Consider the following 24,854-nt stretch of genomic DNA (forward strand, 5'->3'; position numbering starts at 1 on the left):
GATATTTATGCCCCAACTTGTGGGGGAATGTTGAAAATAAGGTTATTAACCTAAGGGCATTTATGTAATTTTATAGGCCCCTAGGGTTTCCTACTATCTATTTATACGCTATGTCCCTGTGTATTTTGTGTATTAAATTAACTAATAAGAAAGAACTCTATATCGTGGTTTTTCTGCATGTACTAGAGTTTCCACGTAGGTGTGTTGTTATTCTCTTTTCATCTTTTATATTTTATCAGTAACAATTAAATAACCAATTTTTTATTTCCTTAATACCTAATTATGCACAAACAAAAATTAATCTTCAAACAAATCAGTTGGGGACAAATATAACAAAAGTAAGCTTATATATTTAAAAATAAGACTAATACTCAATACACAAGCTATAAAATTCTACGACAAAAACTGTATATACAATTAAATTTGAGCTTTTCTAACTTCTTACAAATCCCCTATACAAAAAAATGTTTAATCTTCCCTAAGCCAAAATAAATTAGATACTAAATCAAACTAAATAATCATCTCACAAATTCTTCTCGCAATCTCCAAAAAATGATCTTTAAGAATTTACACGAACAACCTGTAATAGGAAAAACAAAATGTTTAAAATGGTTATAAGGAATGATCCCTCTCTCAAGCTACAAACATTTTGTTAATGTTCATAATTACAACATGAAACCACAAACAACCATGATTATAATTCAGACGTGCCCTCCCTCCATTACAAGCATGTCGTAAATCCACTTAAACAAATAGATAAACGCTTTCTAAACCTTCAAACTATCGGATCTCTATAAATAAGCCAAAAACTTGTTCCTTTAAAGTCCACAATTAGGCTTCAAGATAATCTAAAACACAATTACAACATATACATCCTCTCTCCCCTCCCAAGCTACAAACGTGTTATAGTTCCACCTAAACGCCATTTAAACCATAAAGTAGCAACAAATGCATAGACAAGGTCGAAGTGAATCCCTCCCCCTAAATCCATCTAAATTTCTTTCAAATCTAAACCCATCATTCGATAGTCGTAAAAGCATATAACTCAACTCTCGGATTTTCCCCCCTCCTCCCTCCTTCTTCTCCTCCTCCCCAAGCTAAGAACTTGTCCTAGTTCCACCTAAATACCATTTAAACCACAAAGTGGCAACAAGTATACTAGAACACACATATTTAAAATGGCTACCATAACTGCAGGATAGCCACAAAACAAACAAATGAAGTTCCTAAATCCACTAAAACGCTCATATTGGAAGTGGCTACCATAATTGCAGGATAGCCACATAATAACCAAATTAAGTTTCTAAACCCACTAACCAAGAACTGAAAGTTGCCGTAACGTACCTAGTTGTTCAAAGGTCTATCTTCTTGCTTTTGTTGCACAACTAACTGTCTTGTGATTTCAGTCAATTGATCTTGAAAACCCGAAACTATTGACTTCAACATGACATTTTCCTCCTCTTGTGACCTCCACCTCAAGCTTTTCATAGTTATTCCCAGTATCTCTCTTAATTTGAGGAAGATGTAGCTAAATTTGGTTTTGGGTTCCATCCAAGACCTTTAGTGTGACCTGATCATTTTCCCAAAACCCCTTCACAAATAATTTCCTCCGTTGTTGGTTCAACCCCATCTTGTGATGATTTTCTAATGTCCTCTAGCATTGCCAATTATATTTATAATAGTTTTTTAGGTTATATATTATATAGAAGTTAATATAAAATTACACATGTATGATAGAACAAAACTTACATATGCTTCTTTGGCGGCTTCGCTTATCCACCTATCTTTCTTTGAGAAATGACTTTTGTAAAACATTTTCTACTTGGCCTACTTTTTCACTCTTCTCAATCGTCTGTAATTCAATAAAAAAAATTTATTCTTTACATTCAATGAAAAATTAATAAAACAATAATGAATTTACATCATACCATACCAATTCATTTTGCACTTGAAGAAAGAATTTTGACCCACAATAATGGTTGAAACTGAGACATTCTCTACTCTTCTTGTTATTCTCCTTTTTTTTCCTACATAAATTATAATTTATTAGTACAAGCAATTTATGTAAACAATAAATACAACAAACACATAAAATTTACCTGCCATTCAGGATTCTCCCATCGATCATAAAGAATCTTCCAATCTTCTTTATTTGTTAACATCTGGTGGACTTTCACGAGCAATTACAGGATTCCTAAAGCTATAATAGTGCTTATGCAGTTTTGACCTATATTCTCTAAATGAGTTATGTATTTGTCAATTTATGTACTTATTGACGACATTCAAAGATAGATCCACAATAAAATGTGTCTACATTTTCAATAAAAGTTATGATAAGTACACATATGAAACTAATATATTAAAACCATAAAACTTGTTTGGCTTGAGTTGCAAAGATGAAGGGTTCATATGTATACCAATAATGAGATGTATTTATTGACATGAACCCTAAATCCTGTCGTACTTTATTTTTCTTAGGGTCTGTGTCAAACTACCTACATTTGAAAAGGATCACACGTCTTCCATTGCTATATTCTAAGTCCAATACATCAACTAGTATATCATAGTAATTAGTTTCAACTCATTCTGTTTCTCCAGACACCATAATGCCACTATTTTAAGTTGATCTTTTATTGTCACGATCAATACAGTGAAAGCGAACTCCATTGACAATGTAACCCTTGTAAGAGCGAACTTGATTAGAAGGACCAAGTGATATTGAGTAAAGATCATCAGATGCTTCTTCTCTTTGATGCAGTGAGTAAACCTATTAATATTTAATGGATTATTGAAACTCAATATTTTTTAACTCATTATTGATGTTCAAATATCTAATTGAAGAAGTATACTTACATGATCTTTGAACCAAGTAGAGAATTGTGATTGATGCCTTTGAGATAATTTTGATGTTGTGTCTGATCAAGTATGAATCAGTTTCAAATGTTCTCTAGTCATAAATTTAACACTAGATATAATATTGACTTTGAAAACTAAGGATATTAACTAAACATATAGGATTTGAAACATACCTATGATAAGATGTTATCTCAGAGTTGTTGTTCAATACGTACCAATGTGCCATTCGTTTCTCATTTTAGTTAGCGTCTTCGCAATTGACCCCCCTAATGGTCGTATATTTTGCCTAAACACATCAAAATATTCACAACTTGGGTCATGGAGAATTGAATCATCGTTACGTGGCTCCTTATTGAATCTAGTTTCTATTTCAGATAGATACATGGAACAAAAAGCCAAAGATTCTTTCATGATAAATCCTTCTGCTATTGAACCTTTGGGACGAGCTTTGTTTCTTACATATTGTTTCAAGGTTTGTAAGCTTCTCTCAGTAGGATACATCCAACTATACGTAATCGGTCCAACGACCTTTGCTTCGTAAGGTAAGTGAACAACAAGATGAACCATTACATAAAAAAAAACCGGTAGAAATTTTTTTTCAAACTTATATAATATGAGTACAATATCGGATTGCAATCGGTCCAAGTCTGTGACACATATTACTTTCGCACATAAATCACGAAAAAAACTTACATAGCTCCACAATAGGTGTATACACATCTTTTCGTAAGTATGCTCGAACACCAATAGGAATAAGTCGCTGGAGTAGAATTCGAGAGTCGTGAGTCTTTAATCCCCATAATTTTTCTTCATTCACACTAACACATCGTGATATATTTGAGGCAAACCTATAAGGAAACTTAACTGATTTCAAGAACTTACAAAAAGTTATCTTCTCACTTCTAGTAAAAGTATATGTTACATGTGGTTTTACAAATTTAGATCATTCTTTTTATAAGTGTAAGTCCTTTCGTATATTCAAATATTCAAGATCCAAACGGGCATTTGTCATGTCTTTCGTTTTTCCTTCAATATTCATCAAAGTCTCAAGCAAGCTATCACGTATGTTTTTTTCAATATGCATGACATCTAACCTATGTCGTAACATTAGTTTAGACCAGTATGGAAGCTCAAAAAATATATTTTTCTTTCTCCAATAATAGTCCTTTTTCTTTTCTTATCTCATTTGGATGGATGGTTTCTTAGTACTAGAAAGTTTAGTGCATTGAATTGTTTTAGGATCTCATCTCCATTCATTATAATGGGTAGAGGTCTATGTTCCAATTTACTATCATGTTGCTTACTCTTGCGCAAATTGTGGTTATTTGGAAGATACCGTCGATGACCCATGAAAGAGATTTTTCCTCTTATCTTAAACGACGATCTATCTTGTTTATGAATGGGACATGCTTGATAACCTTTGGTACTCCATCCTCACAAGCTCCGTATGCAAGAAAGTCATTAATGGTCCACAACAAACATGCACATAACTGAAAGTATCCTCCACTCATGCAATCGTAAGTGTGCACACCATTGTTCCATAACTCTTTCAACTCTTCAATCAGTGGTTGTAAATAGACGTCAATTTCTTTTCCAGGAGACTTTGGTCCTGATATAAGTAAAGACATGAAAAAATTAGATTCCTTCATGCACTTCCATGGTGGCAAATTGTAAAGAAAAAGCATCGGGGGCCATATGTTATACGCAGTACTCATATTCTTAAATGGATTAAATCCATCGGAAGTTAAGGCTAACCGAACATTCCTTGGGTCTGAAGCAAATTCAGGAAACTCTCTATCAAAACATTCACCCTTTAACATCAGTTGGATGTCGCAACACACCATTGGTTTCAACTCGTTTATCCTTATGCCATCGCATCTCAGAAGCAATGTGTTATGATGAAAACATTTGCTTCAACCTCGATATTAATGGAAAATGACGTAAATTTTTGTTTGGGTTCTTCTTATTCTTGTCATTCTTTATTTTGTATCGAGACTCACCACACATTGAACAACTTTGACAATTAGAATATCTTTTCCAAAATAAAATGCAGTCATACTTGCAAGCATGAATAGAATCATATTCTAGTCCTAGGTCACGTAATTTCCTCTTGGCTTCATAAAAAGAACTAGGTATACATGCACCAGTTGGAAAGACATCTTTCAACAAATCTAGTAACATATCAAAGGATTTGTTACTCCAATTATTGAGAAACTTAATATGCATCAATCTCACCAAGAAGTTCAATGAGGAAAATTTTGTACAACTAGGGTACAATGGGTTACATGCTTCATCCATCAACTCCTCAAAATGAAGTATCTCTTTTTTCGATGTTCTCAGGAATTTCATCTCCAAAGTCTTCGTCATCTTCATCATATGCCCCTTCTCTCATCGGTCCTTGCAAATCATTTAAAAGATTGAACAATCCATCATCATCATTGTGTGCAGTAGGTTCTTCCCTTAATGCATCATCTGCTGAAGGAGCTAAATGAGTCCTAACTCTTTGCAATTGAGCTAAATTTACCGGTTCTCCATGATAAATCCATTGACTATATGAAGGAGATATTCCATTAGCAAATAAATTTCGTTCTACTCCATCTAATGTCTAGATATTGAATTCTGAAAATTTTTACACGGGCATCTCGTTTTCCTCTCTCCATTTACATGACACTTTGCCACTTCCATGAATTGTGAAATTTCGTCAAGGTACTCTCTTGAGAATCTATCTATAAGCTTAATCCAATCCTTATTCATCGTTGAACCAAATAAATAAAACATGTCTAAGTTTTGGCTATATGAAGAAGATATTCCATTATCTCTAAGTTTTGGCCTTTATGATGAAAACAAGAAAGAAATCACTACATTTCTAGTGTTCCTTCTTACTTGACAGAAGGGTCGGTTTGCATCAAGCATGTGACGAGAACATTAGAAAGGAAAAAGGGTAAAATATTTACGATTGTGACCTTTATTGATAAAAGCTAAATAAATGAAGCTAAAAGGTCAAATGTTTTCTAATTTCTAATTTTTCTTTTTCAAAATTTTCATTTTTACTCACAATCTTTTTAATCAATCAAACAAAAAAACTCTTTACAAGAGTTTTTTTTAGATGATATGACATCAAATTTACCTTTAACTATCAACTTAAGTTTTCTGGATCAATCAATGATTTAACACTAGCAAGTTAAAAGCGTGAAATTTAGTTAATTTGCTTTAAACATCCTTAGCGATTCCATTTTAAAACTTAAAACATATTATATCCATAAAAATGAAAGATTAAACTTCTATTAACAAATAAATCTCATGTACAAAACTAAAACCAAAATACACAAATAATTCATCCTTATATCCATGCATATTATAGAAGAACAATTTTTTCATAAACAAATGAATATCCTAATTCCAATCTGAAACAAAATTCCTTATCAGAATAATAATATAGACATAATCCATCAATAACATTTATTAGAAAAAAGCAAAGAAAAAAAGAACCAACCAGTGCGTGCGACAGTAGTGTGCAGTGGTAATATGCGATGGCGTGCGAAGGTAGTGTACGTTGGGGTTCGGTGTTGGAGTGGTGGCCGTTTGTGTAAAAAAATGGAGGGGGAAAGGAAAAATAACAGGAAAATGAAGAGTAGAGGATGGTGGGGGGAAAGGAAAGGAAGAGTGAGGTGGGAATTGGTGAGGGGAAGAGTGGGGGAGGGAGGGAAAGGAGGGTGGAGGTGAATTGTGGGGAGGGGGACACGGTACAGAAAGGAAAAGGGAAAGGGGGGATTAATGACTTTTTCTCACAAATAATTTTGTCGGGAAAAGTTTCAATTTTCGTTGGTATAAATTTTTTTAAAAAAATGTGCATGTTACTCTATTTTTGCTGACGCATTAAATTTTATCGAGATAAATATGTCTATGCCAATGAAAAATGAATGCATTGGAAAAAAAAAATTATCGGAACAGGTAAAAATTCTTATAGTGATACAAGCCAAATTTGAAAATAAAAAAAGTAGTAATTAAAAACTTCTTTTTATAATTTGGCTAAGAACTCACATATTTACATTTGAACTATAGAAACCATGATAACAAGAAAATGTGTGAAACAAGCACAATTTTCAAAAACCAAAAATCCAAAATCAAATGTTTACCGAATGAGACCTGATTAATTTTTAAACCTTGTTTTTATTTTTTAAATTTGACTAAGAATTAAATGTTTCTTTTTAGAAATGTGAGAAAACCATAGAAATAAAATTGGGAGAATTTGAAAAAAAAAAAAGGAAAAAAAAAAGAAGAAACCAAAATTGTTACCAAATTAGTTTTGATATTTTAAAATTGTGCTTGTTTTCTAGCTATTTATTTACCATTTTTTTAACGGAACTATCTTTCTCAAGTAGAACATTTGAACTCTTAGCCAAATTAAAAATAAAAACTATTTTATTAGATCTTGTCATTTGATAACCACTTTGTTATTTGTTACTTTTTTTTTTAATCGAGCTCACAAACTATTTTTGCCTAAAATTTTTCTTGCTTTATTACGTACTTTTTAAATATGTTTTCAATACCTAAGCCACATTTAGAAAAGAAAAAAAAAATTGAAAACTTGATTTTGATTTTGAAATTTTGCTTAAAGTTCACTTTTGTTTAAAAAACGTAGAAAACTTGCCAACCAATTTTGTGACAAGAAAACAAGCATAATTTTCAAAAACAAAAAATAAATTGATTATCAAATCAATTTCAAAATTGTGCTCGAAATTTGAAAACAATCCTAAAGATGAAACCAATAAAACAAAGTAATAATCAATAGGGGAAAATATATACATACTTTTTTGTAAACTTTATTTATACAAATAAAAAATTTCAACCTTAAATTGTTGTATGTTAAAGTTGAAGCGTTGAATCAATATTAGAAAAAAGTAAACGATATATAGTAGATCCCACTTCTATAGTATAGAAAATATTAAGTCTATTTTTATATATGTTAATGAACTCGTTCCACATTAATATTAGTAGATCCTACTTCAGTTTAGTTCTAGTTTTAAAAGCATGTTGATGTACTCCGGTAATATAGGAAAAATTTTCAAATATATAGTTCAACTATATTTTTCTTTTTCTTAAAAAAAAGATACGAACACTTTTTGGAGGAGAGAAAAATAAAGCATTTAAATAAGATGGCGCACATATATATTGGAATTAATAAAGGTGCTCCCAAGTAGAGAAAAGGGTTTTTATTGATGGAAGAGAGAGAAATGGGTTTTAGTTGGTTAGTGAAGAGCCCAAAGAAAGAAGATGAACAACAAGTTCCTAATTCCATTTGGGAAGACGATTTTAAAGCCTTTTTTGAGCTCACCGATGAAGAAAACCCACCGCGGCCGCCGCTGCAGCAGCCGGATTATCATTTCCACGACGGCGCCTTTATGGAAAACAAGAACAAGATTTCTTTGAACTTAAATCTTAACTACGAAGAGGTTTTGGAAGCATGGTCCGACCGTGGATCTCTCTGGGCCGCCGCCGCGTCTTCTCTTACCGACGATGCAACTCACGACCCCTATGTAAGTTATTGCGTTAAACATCTGTTAGTTTTTACAAATTATGCTTATTTTCTTATAATTATAGAAAATATTTTGTCTATTGTTGTACCATGGTTATGTTGGCTTGAAAGTCAACTATTTTACTTGTTATAATTACGATCATGTCTTCCTTTTACATTTAATTAATGAATAAAACACAATGCGTACTAAAAAAGGAAAATGGATAACACATAATTAACAAAGAAAATTTGTAGTATATGTCAACATGAATATAGTTAAACTGACATAAAACTTATGTTATTAATTTGATGTTCGATTCTCCACTCACATGTTAAAAAAGAATGTATTTTAGTGTTTTAATATAGAGTGATATAGATTGGGTAAGGGGAGTAATGAAATAGTCTAAAATTTAAACAAAGTTATATTTATATATATTAAAATATTTGAAAGGTTAGTGTAATAATAATGTTGAATAATAATAAATAGATGGGAGAGGTTCCAAGAATGGAGGAAGAAAGAACAAGAAGGGTGCTGAGGTACAAGGAAAAGCGTCACACCAGATTATTCTCCAAGAAGATAAGATACCAAGTTCGTAAGCTCAATGCTGAGAAAAGGCCCAGAATAAAGGTGAATCATTTTCATTCATTAATACTTACAGTTTAACTGTTTTGATAACCATTTTAATTTTTTTTTTTTATAAAATATGCTTTTTTATTCGATTAACTTTTTTCACGTTTCTTAAAAATACAATTTTTTTTCTAAAATTTATTATTATTATTATTAAGTTTTTGGATTTTAACTCAGTTGTTGAAGGCTTTTTAAAGAGTAGATAATAAAAGGAGAAAACAAGTGACCATATAAACTTGATTTTTAAAAATTAAAAACTTTGTTTTATTTGTTAACGATTTTTCTTTTTAGTATCTAATTTTTGAAATTTATATTTGGTTTCTTCTAGATATTCCTACTATGATTTTCATATTTCTTGATTTTTTTTTAATTCTTAGTCAAATTCTAATAACAAAAACTTTTTTTTTAAAATTTTTTTCTAGTTTTTTAAATTTGATTTTGTTTTTGAAAACATTGGTGTAAATTCAATAAAAGAAAATGAAACTTATAGGTGAAAATAGTGTTTATAAACTTAAAATGAAAAGAAAAAAAAAGAAAAAAAGAAAAAAAGAAAAAAAAAATGCTCTAAATCAAGGCCCATGTTGATAATTGTTTTGTTCTTGATTTTCTATTTTTGAAATTTATGCTTGTTTCCACACAAATTTTTTTAGTAAATTTTCCACTTCCTAAAAAATACATTTAAAATCTAAGCAAAATTTCAAAAGCTACTGTTTTTAATTTTTAAAATTTTAACTTAAAAATAATGCTTAAAAATGTAGGTAAAGAAGTAAGAAAGGTGTCGATAGAAATAGTGATTATAAACTTAATTATTCGAAACAAAAAATGCTAAAAAATAAAATGGTTACAAAATGAAAGAGAGGATAACTAAAAATGAAATGGTTATGAAACGAGTTATTTTGAAATTTCGTTCTCAAACAAGAGGTGTTTTTATTTCACAGGGGCGTTTTGTGAAGACTGTTGAATGAAAAAAGTTGAAAAATATCTCAACAAAATAAAGTATCTCCAACTTTTCCCTTTTTTTTTTTTTTTTTCTCTCTCTATATGTGAATACTTTTTCTTCATTCTCTTCTTCTTCATGAAAATATCTCAAATTTTATGCACTTTTTTCTTTTTTTTCTCTATATGTGAATACTTTTTCTTCATTCTCTTCTTCTTCATGAAAATATCTCAAATTTTATGCACTTTTTTTCACATCTGTGATATTCAGAACTTTTTCTGTGGATTTCATTGTCGTGGGCCTCTCCAAACCAAAACACAGCAACTTGCCATTAAAGATACACTCTGAATTGACCATAAAAATTTTATATGCCATTTTTGCTAATCAGTCCCTCAAGAAAGCATAAATTGTAGCAATAGGTCTTGTCCGTCACCTTTAAGAAGGTGTTTGGACAGCAGATTTAGACAGCTCTTTGATCTAAATGTTTCTTTTTCTTATCCCATTTTTGGGTTGGGTTTGGTGGACTTCACGAAAATTACTTTTTTAGTCTTTTGAATTTTGAAGAATCTATGTTTGGTCTTTGAATTTTCATAATATACATTTTTAATTCTCGAGTTTTGTAGAATGATACATTTGGTTTCTAAATTCTAAATATATCTTTTCAGTACCTTAATTCTTTTTAAAAGTTTAAAAGGTATTTATAGTAATTTTTTTATATATTAAATTACGTGTTGTCTCGAAAATTAAGATATATTTGGAACTCTTAAAAACTTAGACTCAAAACATGTAATCAAAGAACTTATAAATCAAATGTACTTATTCTAAAACATTCTAGATTAAAAAAAAGTATGTTTTAAAAACTCAACCAAATGCATATATTCTTCCAAATTCGAGAATTAAAACATTGTAATTTTTCCTTAAATTTAAGATGATAAATTTTGATGATTCTTAACTTGTATTTAAATAGTGGTTCATTGGAGGAAATTTGGGTAAGTTCATATACAATTTGAGAGGCAAGTTTAAATGGCATGAATTTTTGTACCATGGGAGTTGAGATTTATTAATTGAACTCCAAAAGTTTTATTCTTATAATGGTTGGTACAATATACTTTGTTGTGGGTGAATTTGAATAAAAAATAAAAATAAAAAAGAAGATAAAAGAGAAGATAAACACTAGATAAAATAGATTTATTTAATCATATCAAAGCCTAATTTATTAGGATTAGAAAATATTTATCTCACTTTTATTATAAGAGGAAAAGGTAAACTTTATCTCATTCTCCCTATAAATACATCATTATAGCTTCATATAAGAGAACGAAGAACTTGAAAAATATTTATATTATTTTCACAAACAATATGTTCACGGGACAAGGTCGGAAATGACATCTCGTCCCCGTCCCCACCCCATTTAAATTTTTATCTCCGTAAAATTCCCCACTTAATACTCTCTATGAAAGAATTGGTCATTTTCTATTTTAGAAATTAAGTTGTCTGAGAGATAGAGAAACAAAATTCATACCATGTATTAAGTAAGAATTTTTTTGCTTAAATATGGTTCAACTAACATGAAGTTTATATTATCAATCTTGATGTTAGAGGTTTGATCCTCTACTTCACAAAGTATTAAAAAAAAAAAAAAAAAAGAATTCTTTCGTGCCCAAGTAATTGAATAGTTTAGAGAGTTTTGTAGTTGAAAGGTTTTTTTTTAGAGTAAATTTTAAAGTTACATTACAAGCTTAATTAGTCTTTGAAATTTGAAGTTTATGTCTAATAGGCGCACTTGTCTTCAATTCTGTGTCTAATAAAAACCCAAATTTTAAATTTTGTGTTGATGGGGGGATTTGTGAATTTTAAAAATATTTTAGAAATCTAAGTTGTTTGAGAGATGGAGAAAATAAAAAGGAAGAACATTTAATACCATATATTAAATAAGAATTCTTTTGGCAAAATAAAAATAGCTCAACTGACATAAAATTTATACTATCAATCTCCATGTCACATATTCAATTCTTTGGCTACCAATTGTCGGAAAAAAAAAAAAAGAAAAAAAAAGAACACTTTCTTGCCCAAAGGGATGAATATGTTTAAGGACTTGTGTTGTGGAAGCCTTTTTAAGAGTAGATATTAAGGTTAATTTAAAGTTTGTGTTTAATAAAATCTCAAACTTTAAATTTTGTGTTGATCAGGTAGATTTGTGAATTTTAAAATATTGAAAAATTGAAAGATAAAATTTATAATTTAACCAAAATTTAACTTTATCTTTTTAGAGCAACAAATCTTCAAGTATTTTGAATTATTTCTAAAATAAATTACAAAAAAAAATTTAACTAGTTAATAGTGAGCAGTGAGAAGAGAAGTAAGGCAAAGCAATGAACTCCCTCCATGTGATTGAAAGGGAAATGTAAGATATTTTGGAGTTGTTTTCATTGCAACCTTTATTTATTTATTTATTTCATTTTGGTTTTTCTAATTACTTTTGGTGGTCCTAACAAAAAACAGCCAAAAGTGGAAGAGCTATAATGATTTTTGTTCACATTAATGAGATTCAGGAATCAGGGGGAAATAAATTGTTCACAATTATCATATGCTTTTAATTTTTGGGTCCTCAAAGATATGGAGATTTAGGGAGAGCTCTCCATTCCTTATCATGCATCCCTTTATTGCTTTTATAAAAATATAAATTAATTTTTCAGCTTAATATTGAAGAAATATACATATGTGTTTTAGTCATTACTATTGATTTTTCATGAATTATTTGGTATACTTTGAAATAATAATGTATATTTTGTTCTTTTGGATCAATGAGTATATGAATGTAGCTTTAAAACTAGAGATTCTTGTTAATTTTTTTTCTTTTTTTTTTTTTTTTTGCATGAAATTAGGAATTAAACCAAATGATGTATTAGTTTAAAAATTAAACAAGATATCTAACTAAAATGAGTTAAATATGAAAGGTTGAAAACAAAAAATAATAATTAATAATTAGACCTAATCAAAATGATATATAAGAAAAAGTCTGTCCATCCTCCCAGTTCTCATCAAAAGTGGGTCACACTAGGAACATCCATAATTTTTTTTCTTTTTTCTTTTTCCTTCTGAAGACTGGCTAAACGTGAATGGGATGGGGCCAATTATAACTATTCAATTTCCACTTTTACCCTCGTTGTATGTGAATCCGCCTCTATCTTTAGGGGTGTTCAAAAAAATCTGATGACTTGAAAAATGTAATTTTGGTTGGATTATCAATTTTGGATTCAAATAAATGAAAATTTTATGGGTGGGATTGGTTTATAGATTTATTTGAAATAACCCGAACTTATTATTAACTTTAAAATTTATAAATTTTTTAACCTTTGGTACAACTAAATATATAGTTAATTCAATTTAATTATTTTTTGGGATAATTTATTCTCAAAAACTCCTAAAAAAATGAAAAAATTTCATCAAATAAATTGAAATTGAGGTGTTAATTTTAATTCAATATGAAAATAATTAAATAAATTTTTTATATATTAACATTTTACTTCTTTGTAGAATAAAAATTTAAATAAATGATTCGATTAATCCAAAACAGTTGAATTAGGATGGATTCGTTGTTTAATAAGGATTATTTGTGTTTGAAAAAACAATTGAGTTGAGTTTACTTATTTTATGGGTGTATTTGGAAACGGTAGGTATTTGAATATTCTATTTAAGATATTATCTTTTTTTTAAAAAAAAATTGAAAATTAAAGATTTGATATTTTCACTGAAATCAACGGCCATCATAATTATTTAAAAAAAAAAATCAATAACTGGGAATTTCTTGAACAAGAGTATTGGTAGTGGGGTCAATTGTAGGGGAGGGAGAATATATATGCTGTGTAGTTGGGGCCGACGAGATGAATCAGGGACTGATGGACGAACCCACGGGAAAGAAGAACAACGCCCATAGATTTGAAGCTCGGTAACGCCGAGGCGGATGCTAATAAATGGCATTGCCATTTTCGAAATGAGAAGGAAGCTCTATGGGTGGAAAATTTATATAATTTATATAATTAACATTTTTTTCTTAACTCGAAAAAAAGAATACGCTAGATCTATGAAAAATTTCATTCAATTAGGTTACATATGATAAATTTTTGAAAATATGGGACAATAAAAGAATTGATTGAGCCGTATAAGGTAGAAAACTCTCAAATACGGTTCTAAAGGAAAGAGCTTACCAACCTATTCCGATCAAAGAGAAAAGGCCATTCGACAAAAAGATTCTGAAATTGTAGAGGCTTGGCTCATTCAAGTCATTGAGTATTAAAAACAAGCTATAACAATTACTCCCGGTAACATCACAAGGCGTTTAAAATAAGAAAACTTTGTTTATTTTATTTTATTTTATTTTTAATTTATTATCTGCTATGCTATTATGAAGTTTTTGTTTTTTTTTTTTTTTTTTAATAAATATTTTCAAATTTGAATGTTATGTATAAATATGTAGCAATTATATCTAACTAGCACTGGGTTGGAACGTCAAGCGGCTCGAGATTCAAAGGTTGCCACTATAACCGAACATGGGGAAAGACCATTTATACGAAGAATTCCATTAGTTACGTATAAACGTTCTAACAAAAATACTTGTATGCAGCAAAAATTCCAGGTTCACCAGGGAAATGCATTTAAAAAGGGCAAATTTTAGCAGCCAATGCTATTATAGTTAGTGGCAAACTTGCTGTGGAAAAAAAACGTATTAGTAACTTATATGCCATGGGAAGGTTACAATTCTCAAGATGCGATACTAAGTAGTTACCATAGTAGCTTATATAAGGTTACAATTACACATGTTTTTGGTACCTTATAATTGTAAATGCATTAGTAGCTTATATGCTATTTACACTTCTTTCTACATCTGGAAATTTGAAATTCAAACTCATCTAACAAGCCACAGACTCGAATGAATCACTAACAAAATACCACATCTAGAAGCCCGCTTACTCCATAATTTAGACAAATGGAATTGTGATGCTGGGATCGTCATAGGTAGAGACGAGGAAAGTTTTCATCCCCATTTGTTTGTCGTGTTGGAATAAGATGAACTACAATGAAATCGGATGAACTCAAGTGAATTGGACAATTGCACTGGGGACGATGACTTGACAACTCGTGAAATATTGGTTTATATCAATTATTTCAAAGGGTTTGACACCTACAAATACATTGTCTACACATAGTAACAACAAGTTGTGCAGAACTATAAGGTATAAAAAAAATGTGTATCCGTGGAGGAGGATGCATGTTTATATTTTTTTTTCTCTTTGGAGAGGGATGAGGATGAATGGATGTTGGTTTGAATCATGGGCTTGATATTATTGTGTGTGATGATAATGTAATTAAGTGTCGGAGGAAACATGTGGGGGTATTTGATGATTATTATTTTTATTTGATCTTTATTGGTTTTATATTATCGGACTCCCATCCCCATCCCCGCAGGGGGTAAGGCGGGGACGGGGATGGAGATTCCCTGCCAGGGAGATGGATCCCGCGGGGACCCATCCCTGACCTTTCTTTTTTCAATATATAAATATAAAAATAAAAAATAAAAATATTTGTAATTAATATATGTGTGTGTGTATATATATATATATATATATATAAGAAATTTAATTGGTGCGGGGACGGGGACGGGGACGGGGACGGGGTGGGGATACCCTCCTCGTCCCCGACCAGGGACGATTAGGATCCTCGGTTTGACCCCATCCCCAGTCAAACCGGGCGGGGCGGGGACCCGACCTCACGGGGATTTTTGCCAACCCCACTTAAATTTCAGCTCTTCCATGCAAGAATGGTAACATCCCGACCTTGTATTTGGTATGTGATTTGATTGTTGGTATTTTCTAAATTTTTTGGAAAATAAATTATGGTTTTTTTTTTCTCACCACGTATTTGTGCTTATGGTTCGGGATTATTGATGAATTAATTTTTTTGTAATTTTATTTTGATTTATTTTAGTTTTTAGGTTAACATATACCTAGTTTGGGTTTTAATTTTTGGTGTTTTTGTGCAATTTTTGTATTTCCCTATTTTTGAAAATAACAAATCTTGGAATTTAGTCGAGGTTTTGTTAGTGTAGATTAGGAGATTTAATTTATTTTTAATTCTATTTGATTTATTTTAATTAGATTTTGTTTTTTAGGGTACATTTGTCCCTTTTTAAAATAAATAAATATATATATATAAAAAAAAAAAAACTATGCAATCAATCCTTTAAGGAAAAAAAGAGGATTAGATATTTTTCAAAAATACCTATTTAATTTAGACATATGTCCAATCAATCCTTTTTTTAATAACATGTGAGGTGGAAGATCAAACCTCTAACTTCGAGTTTGACTATACAAATTCTATGTCAGCAGCAGGTGACATGATTAGTAATCATAATAATTACTAACTAAATTATAGTGGTTTGATCATAGTTAACTATTATAATTTAAATAGTGGTATAATATCCTTATGGTTTGATAAGATAGGTAGTCTCTATTGCTTGGCTTCCATATAACGTTATTTATGTTCACCTCTAATCGTAAGTCGATTGACTTGCCAATTGAGATCATTTTGAAAAAAGTCAATGGCACCGATCTTGTTGCTATTTCCTCAACTTTTTTCGTCATATTAATTATTATGTCATCTACCATTGAGTTAGATATTATTATGGGATAGCAAAGGTTGGAGCGATGCATGAGTGTTATAATGATTGCATTTTACACAAAGGCCCCTTACATGAAGCCACTATTGAATTATTACCTTTTTGAAACTCACCAATAATATCATGCTTCTCCTAAAATGGGGGTTATTTGTTGCTTTATGCTCCTCTAATTTTCTTCCATTGTCATGGGGTTCGTAGTTGTCCTTCATGTAACAAATTACCAATTTGTTGTCTTGGGTTGAAACAATGGATCAAATGAAATGATAAATAATTTTGTTAGTTCTCATTATGATTGACAGATATTCACAATCCAACCTATAAAAGGGAATACTTAAATTTATATTTAGTTATTGTTAGACGATATATAAATTTTTAATTAACTTTCAATTGTGGTTATTGTGAGAAAATCACATTATGATAATCTCATTAAATAATTTGTCTAAAAGAACATTAGTATGAACTTACCAACTTGGATAATGATTGTAGGACCGGTATGATTGACCAAAAACTTTCAATTATGATAATCTGACAGTGTAAGTAAATAGTGTAACACCCTCATCCTCATAGGATTTTCATAGAGGTAGAAAAGAGCTTGGGGTATAAACTTTGGAAGGGAAAGTTTAACTAAATACCTAAACTATGCTTTGGAGGAAGAAAACTTTCTAAGTTTTAGAGGCAAAATAGTTTGAAGCCAGAATTTGGCTAAGTGTCCAAACTATGCTATGAGAATAAGAGTTGAGCTCACAACATAGGAGAGAATGAGAGCCTTGGACGCATGGAAGCATAGTGAACGTATCCCAAGGGGAGTTTTTGGACAACTTGGATGTTTAGGTGGTGTGGGAAGCTACGCTATGAGGTGAGTTAAGGGAACTATACATTGAACAACAGGATGAACACATAGAGAACCATCATGGATGGATAAGGAAGGCATGATGGACGAATAGGATATTCTAGGAGAGGAATTGGCTAAGTGTTGGATATCTAGGATAACACAAGTGGAGAAAACCCTAATGAGGGAAGGGTTGGATGCATAGATGGGTTTTGGGCGCATCAAGAGCCATGTGACACATGTCTTGGAGGGAAAAGAGAGACAAAGAGGACAGATGGCTATGCCTTGAGTTTGAAGGAGTAAGCTATGCTTGGAGAAGAAGATAGAAACTAAGGGAGAAGAAAGAATAAGAAGGATTGACGCATGAGGTTGGAGATGGGTGCATAGGACTAGAGTTTGGCGCATAGGAGGTCTTGTGGATTCCATTTTGGATCTATGAGGAGCAAGATGGAAGAATAAGACAAACTCTTAGGAGAGAGTTACACCAAGAAAGCCCAAGAACCCTAGTTGGACGCATGCCTAGGAGGAAAAAGGGTAAGGTGGGAACATACTATAGCTTTTAGCCAAATAAGAGAGTTTTGCATGAGTAGGAGACAAGTTGGTGGTCTAGTTAAGAAACCATATGACCAAACCTAGAGGACCATCCGTTGGAAACATCAACATGGGTGCAAAAGAGAGATATGAATGCAAAGAGGGTTGTCGATGAAGGAATCATGCGTCCAACCCTAGGTCAGCACGCATTGACTTAGAAACTTGGAGAGCAAGGTCGGATTGACAGCAAAACGGAGTATGTGACTCAACCAAATGAAGCTCCAATCGAGCCTAGGGTGAGGTAGACGCATAATAGGACATGCAAAAGGGCGGGATGACAAGTCAGGAGGGGCTATGCGTTGGACTTGCATGGTGAAGACACCTCAAGCTCGCATGCAAACAGTAGGTGTCAAGGACCTTTGCGCTGAACTTTGCATGGTCTTGACACTTAGGATTTTCATGAAAACTATGTGTAATGTGTTGATAGATAAAAGGGGTGATAAGGACCTTTTTGGGGGCCTACAAATACCCCAGGAAAACTTTATTTCAGTTTACAACTCAAATTTCCTTCAAAGAAGACTCAAAAAGAGAGTTTAAGGAAAAATTAGGGTTTTGGGATAAGGCATATGCGTTAATCAGGGGAGGCTATGTGCCCATGCATGAGTCCATGCATTGATTAGAGGAAATCTAGGGTTCCAAAAGGTGTTGTCATGCGTCCAACTACTTAGGGAAGGTCTGCCTTGCATCCAACAGTTGTTTTGAGTTAGTTTGAAGCTTGTTTCATACCTATTGAGTTGGTAAGCAAAGGTTAGGGCCATGAGGATATTCAAAAGTTAATTTAGCCCTAAACACGGGATCCTAAAATTATCTAACTCAAGTACAGACTCGGGATTTGAGGAAGAACTCGGGAAGCTAAGCGGAAATCTAGGAAAAAAAAGTTACTGCCAGTTAAGAGTGAGTGACATGTTTTTCAAAATGAATTAATGATTTCATGATATAAGCTTATTACATGCTTTACTTAAGAGTTTTCCCCCAACATACTATTCTTAAAGTTTTATAATGAGTTTTAAGTAGGCTTTTCTTATAAAATTTCTTAATCATACTTGAGTTTTAATGCTCGGAAGCATATTTTACAAAGCATTCCTTGAATTGAGATATTCCTTAGTAATTCTACATTTATGATGTTTATGCTACTAGAATGCTTGATGTTTTAAGATTCAATACTTAAATAAATTTGAGGTTTTATAATGTTTTAATGAGGAAACCCGATGTTGAATGACTAGGAGAAGGTATTTGGGTCAGTTATTGAGAAAAATCGATACTGAAGGACTAGGAGAAGGTATCTAGGTTAGTTATTGAGAAAACCCGATACTGAAGGATTATGAGAAGGTATCTGGGTCCCCTGATACCTAAGGAATGATAGTATCTAAGGCTTAACCACGTGCACGTACGTATTATTCGACGTTGGTTGTGTTGAGATTACTCCACACCAACTAAGGACTCGACGTTGAGCGATTGAGCAAAATAATTCTCCTCCAACTGAGGCTAGAGGATGATGGTTTCCAAACAAAGTGGATGTGATTCGATGTTTCCAGAGTTTTATAACATTTTCCAGAATGTTACACTTGATGTTAAAATTAGAAACCCCAAAGTTTACAAGATTGATATTTGAGTATGATTATGTTTGGACACATGTTTTAAATGTCACTCACTGGGCTTTAACTCATTTTTTTCCGTTCTTTCCCCAGGTAGCAGTCTACACTCTGGAGCCTAGTTGATCTATCAGTCTGCTACTCAAAGATCCAAAACTGTAGGGAATTCAGAGTTTAAATAGTTAGGTGGTTGAGTTTGTAAAGTAACATGTGCATATTAGAGATAAGAATTAACTTCAGAAGGGGAGGTTTTGTAATATTAACTATTTGAAATATATGTATAATATGAATCGTGTTTTTAAGATTGTTGAATAAATTGTTGAGGGATATTTAGTTGATTGCATGTCTTATCACTGATACACCAAGAGTGCGAGTGCCCAAAGGCAAAGATGGACAATAGATATTATAAGAGGGTTGACACCTGCTGTCATCACATCTCCTTCTAGATTGGAAGGGTAATTTGGGAGGGGGTGTGATAAATAGTGTATCAAGTCAATGATTTAAAAGGTAAAATCCATTCCAATTTCACATTTTATTTAGAGATCAACGTGTATATGTGATTTAGGTCCAACTCCAACAACCAGTAGATTCCACGCATCATCAAAATGTTGTTGACACCTGCTGTCGTCACATCTCCTTCTAGATTGGAAGGGTAATTTGAGAGGGGGTGTGATAAATAGTGTATCAAGTCAACGATTTAAAAGGTAAAATCCATTCCAATTTCACATTTTATTTAGAGGTCAACGTGTATATGTGATTTAGGTCCAACTCCAACAACTAGTAGATTCCACACATCATCAAAATATTGTTGTCAATGGTAATATTCACTACCTTTTTGCAATTTGTTCTTTTAAAACGTTCTTTTAATATTATTTTAAGAACTACTTTAGTTTTTGGGTAGTGATGGACATCATCTTCGTCCTTGTCTTGCCCCAATAACATCTCTATAATTAGTTTCAATTCAAAAACAAAATAGAAACTATATTAAAACTTTTTACAAAAATAAGAAGGAAAATTTGCAATTTTGGTATTTGGGGTATGAGCTTGGTAGCATTTTGCTCCCTAAATTAAAATGATTTTATAACATTCTGGTTAATGTAGTCAATTTATTGTTAATTACAAAAAGAAACTTGACATTGCAATATATACTGGTTAAAAAAGTTGAATTTAAAAAAATTGTTTAATTTTGTTTTTTAGAAAATACTTTTAGGGTGGGTTTGGTATGTGATAAAAGTAGAGAGTTGAGTTGAGTTGGTATTATCTGGAGAGTTAAATTATCTGGGGAGTTAAATTGTTTGTGTTTGTTTGCAGAGTTGAGTTGAGTTGGTAATTATTGTCTGTGTTTATTGTGTAGAGTTGAGTTGGTAATTATTGTCTGTATTTGTTGTGCAGAGGTTGAGTTGAGTTGGAGATCTGATGCAGTTTTTTGTGAATGAGATTAATTATATTTTTTTCTGTTTGTTTTTTTTATTTCATTCTTTTGTTTTTTAGTTTTATGTTTTGCTATTGTTGGTTAATTTTCAAATATACACGTATTTTCTCAAATCATTTATGACATAAACTGGACAATCTCAATTTGTAGAACATAACAGATTATTTTTCATATATTCTTTTCAAAAACTATAATAATTCTAATTCTCTTCAATCGGTAAAACATACCAACAAAATTTATTTCATATTGCTGCTCGATTAATTGGTATATTATATATTGTATGTATATATATTGAATGTTTGTATATATATTGAAGGTAATTATCCCAATTACTAATTGGTATATTGTAGGTATATATATATTGAATCTTGCTAACTTAACTTTATTATTTCACATATCAAACAGTTTATTTTCATATAATATGGATAGTATATTTGGAATTGAAATTGTACATAGGATAATTACCTTTCATTTGATTATGATGGTGAGAATGTGATGTACTACTGTAACATTTTTCATAAGATCACAAAAATAATATGAACCGACCGAACACGTGGCCGTTTCCAAAAAAAAATTCACAAAGTATATGTTCTTTTGGATACTTATAATATCTGTGTCATAATACAAACACAAAAATTACATGTCATGACGTATGCAAAAGTTATCATTCTTTTCAACATGACAGTCCATTGTCCATTTGCTGTTATCCAAAAGAACTATAAATAAAATATAGGGGTGTGGTCAGTCTACATGTTTCTTCCTAGTAGACGGAGGCAGTACCTCTTCCGTGCGTGTTCTGGTACTGCAAGGAAGCAATTTGTCTTCTGAATGTCTGTGACAAGGAGGTCAATAAGGGTGACCTGATCATCCTCATCCAGGCCATCAATGTTGTATATGGCATTTACTACTTCCTTCCGACGCCCGAACTCCAGCTCATACTTCTCCTTTTGCCATGATGCAAGTCTACCCATGTGTGTGCTCTACATTTCAACAGCCGATCTCATGATGTCGATCATTTCAGCTTGGAATGATGGCCTCCTCCTCTTCCTGCCTCGAGTTGACTCGGCAAGTACACTCGCTCTACCTGTAGATTACTCTGCTGGCTCTTCATCTATTTCATCTTAATTCAATGATGATTCTGTCTGACGAACCTCAGGTGTGTGACAGTCCTGTGATCCAAGTCGAATCTCATCTTCAAACTCTCTGAATGCATTCGTCGTCATCACATATGGGTCCTCACTTGATTGCCCTACTGCTTTGTATTTCCCAAATACGGTGGACAGGTCATCGTAATGTGGGAATGGCTTGTTCCACATCCCCTTCGCATTGGGATGACTCTTCATTGATACACATACACATTATTAATATTTATATTATAACACGTACCCATACATTTTTTTTTTCTAGAATCTTACTCGAACCCAAGGATCGAAAATCTCCCTCTCGACCTGGACACATTTGAACTCCTCGTTCCAGTCGAACCCCGACTGACTTAACATCTCTGATACTGCGTTGCATTGTTTCTTCAGACTCCTCACCTTGCACTCAATGGTGTTCTGATTCAGTGCGCACCCGAGCACTTTCTCATGATGAATTCGCTCCAAGTGTTGTAGGTATTCTAGTCGAAACGTCCCATTGTCGGACCTCCAACCGGTATCCACCAAATACAATAGAGCTTCCACAAACTTAGCGTCCTCCACCTTCGACCATACGTGTTTAGACCTCTTACCATTACCTGCAATTATGCTGCATGCATACGTTTGTTGAATGAAAAGATGCAATAAATTAAACACATGCACAAACAAAGGATAAAATGCTGAAATTATATGTTCCAATTTAACTTGTTCACAAAGAGTCTTGGCACAAAACATTTTCACGACATACTTGGAATGTTCCATAATTAAATTCCATTCAGTAGTAAAAGAAAAGTAAGCAATGAACATTGAATAATCAAGCTCTTTGCCATTGAGTAAACATTTCAGCCGCTAAGTCATCCCTGAACTTGGTCTCATTCCTCTGATGATTCAACAAATTCAATACAATCCCCATCAAGACCAACTGATGCAGAATTCTCCTCATCGGGCACGTCAAACATTGCACCGATTCCCATCTTCCTTGTGATCAAGTTGTGAAAAATCAACATGCAGTTATTGTTCGACATTGGACTTGTATTGGGTAGAATGGTTTTCCCCTAAGAATAGCCCACCGCCCCTTTAGCAACCAAAACGCTCACTCGATAACGTTCCTTACTGAAGAATGTTTCATGTTGAAAAATTCTCTTGCAGTTATCAGTGTGTTTCCTGCTCCACGCCAATCGAAGAGATAGTATCGTTCCCTTCTGTACGACACTAAGAATCCTTCAGCGTTGGGGTATCCAGTATCACATAGGTAATAATATCATGTACACGTTTCGAAATGTCATGTACATGTGTTGTGGCATGTACGCATGTTTAAATAACGCATATGGTTATTATAATACCCTTTGGAACCCTCAATCCGTACGATCGCGAAACCGCATCCCCAAGAACCCTTGAATCGGCTGCAGACCCTTCCCACCCTGGCAAAACGAAGACGAACTCCCCATTTTGATCACACACCGCAAGAACATACTTGTGGTAATCTCTCCCTTTCTTGTCCTATATCGAGGTCGATCGACGACACTAACATTCATTTTAATGTATGTGTCGTCTAGCGCACTTAGACAATTCTGTCTCTCAAGTGATCAGAATGAATTAAAAAAAAAAAAAAAAAAAACTATCGTTGCATGCATATTTATGACGTATTCATATAAAAAATTGAGTACTTTTTTTTACCAAAAACCACTTCCATCTTCCATCAGTGCATGTATTTGTGATCGGTTCTGGTTTTCTTAACAAAATAGTGTGAAGTTGTAAGACTGCCCTAAGAACTGCGTTGAAATATTTCAAAACTGTCTCACCAGACCTTGAAAAGTTTCTACGTACCACTTGATTCTTGACATCGTGTGCAAGAATGTGTAAGAATATCACAACCATCAACCATCTCTTCGACGTCCATACATCTTGTTGGTTCCAAACAACCAGTCGACCAAAGCATATTACATAGAATCGTAAAGGTACGTCTATCCATTCGGGTGCTTTCACGACATGCTAAGTCACTCTCGTAAATTAGGCGTAAGAAGGTCAACTGCCTAATGCAGTGCCTAGCATATGTCAATTGTCTCTCTATCCTTCGGTAGTTGTTCAATAACGTAATTAGTGTTATGAACAACTGTATTTGAGAGTGCGAAATAATTCTCATGATCAAAAAAAGGTCTTTAACAGTATCCATCTTTATAGGGAAATGAACGTATTATTAGATAAAATAGGTCTTCAATAATGTAAAGTCAAGTAAATAGAAATACTAAAAAAAACAATGAGGATCTCGCTCATGAAGATCCTCATGAGCGAGATCCTCCTCATGAACGAGATCCTCATTGTTTTTCACCTATTGAAATTAACGTATTATTAGATAAAAAAAAAATTACATAACAGTACTATTTTACCCATAATTCAGATTAAAAAATATAATGTTGCCAACCATTAATAAAAAAATTTGTAAACTAGTATTCCCAAAAAAATGTGACCAACAATTAACAAATAACATATTTCCATAAAAAATAAAAATAAAAAAATAAGTCCTAAAAAAAGGGAGATACTCTGAACCTCAAATAACAAACCTCCTCAAACTAATTAGTAATGATTTGTGCAATTAGTTTGGACTCTACAAGAAACACAAAATAATGATAGTTAGATTAGAAATAAAATAAAATAAATTGAA

At 32.2% G+C, this 24,854-nt stretch overlaps 2 protein-coding genes and 1 long non-coding RNA gene across 5 annotated transcripts; 1 reads left to right on the forward strand and 2 right to left on the reverse strand.

The window, feature by feature from the left end:
- Positions 1-330: 330 nt before the first annotated feature.
- LOC120082826 lies at positions 331-3,963 on the reverse strand. Its single transcript, XR_005483293.1, has 6 exons — positions 2,854-3,963; positions 2,100-2,767; positions 1,934-2,027; positions 1,750-1,852; positions 1,345-1,654; positions 331-580 (listed from the first exon to the last, which is right to left on the reverse strand). It is a non-coding gene; the product is annotated as an uncharacterized LOC120082826 (long non-coding RNA).
- A 3,992-nt stretch (positions 3,964-7,955) lies between these two features.
- On the forward strand, positions 7,956-14,797 carry LOC120082737 (zinc finger protein CONSTANS-LIKE 7). Of its 3 annotated transcripts, none has more exons than XM_039038016.1 (3): positions 7,956-8,393; positions 8,859-8,999; positions 14,414-14,797. In XM_039038016.1, the coding sequence occupies exons 1-3, from the start codon at positions 8,076-8,078 to the stop codon at positions 14,609-14,611; spliced, it is 657 nt and encodes a 218-aa protein (XP_038893944.1). In that variant the 5' UTR covers positions 7,956-8,075; the 3' UTR covers positions 14,612-14,797. The 3 variants fall into 3 exon arrangements, with proteins under 3 accessions (XP_038893944.1, XP_038893945.1, XP_038893946.1); XM_039038017.1 differs by lacking the exon at positions 14,414-14,797 and adding an exon at positions 10,207-12,261 and having other exon boundaries at positions 7,959-8,393; XM_039038018.1 differs by lacking the exon at positions 14,414-14,797 and adding an exon at positions 9,938-10,094 and having other exon boundaries at positions 7,962-8,393.
- Positions 14,798-21,802: 7,005 nt separating this feature from the next.
- LOC120083935 lies at positions 21,803-23,217 on the reverse strand. The gene is made up of 4 exons (XM_039039845.1): positions 23,097-23,217; positions 22,472-22,791; positions 22,208-22,393; positions 21,803-22,036 (listed from the first exon to the last, which is right to left on the reverse strand). Exons 1-4 carry the CDS (start codon positions 23,215-23,217, stop codon positions 21,803-21,805), a joined length of 861 nt encoding a protein of 286 aa, XP_038895773.1.
- Between the last annotated feature and the right edge of the window lie 1,637 nt (positions 23,218-24,854).

This window comes from Benincasa hispida, chromosome 8 (assembly GCF_009727055.1).
Source record: "Benincasa hispida cultivar B227 chromosome 8, ASM972705v1, whole genome shotgun sequence".
NCBI classification, from domain to species: domain Eukaryota; kingdom Viridiplantae; phylum Streptophyta; class Magnoliopsida; order Cucurbitales; family Cucurbitaceae; genus Benincasa; species Benincasa hispida.

Bases quoted from the DNA above. Each gene is read 5' to 3' on its own strand.
- LOC120082737 (XM_039038016.1), top strand. From the start codon at position 8,076: ATGGAAGAGAGAGAAATGGGTTTTAGTTGGTTAGTGAAGAGCCCAAAG. The intron at 8,394-8,858 runs GTAAGTTATTGC...AATAATAAATAG, and splicing joins ATGCAACTCACGACCCCTAT to ATGGGAGAGGTTCCAAGAAT. The intron at 9,000-14,413 runs GTGAATCATTTT...ATAAATATGTAG, and splicing joins AGAAAAGGCCCAGAATAAAG to CAATTATATCTAACTAGCAC.
- LOC120083935 (XM_039039845.1), bottom strand. From the start codon at position 23,217: ATGTCGAACAATAACTGCATGTTGATTTTTCACAACTTGATCACAAGG. The intron at 22,394-22,471 runs GTAAGATTCTAG...GTATCAATGAAG, and splicing joins TTTTCGATCCTTGGGTTCGA to AGTCATCCCAATGCGAAGGG. The intron at 22,037-22,207 runs GTTCGTCAGACA...GTTGAAATGTAG, and splicing joins AGGACTGTCACACACCTGAG to AGCACACACATGGGTAGACT.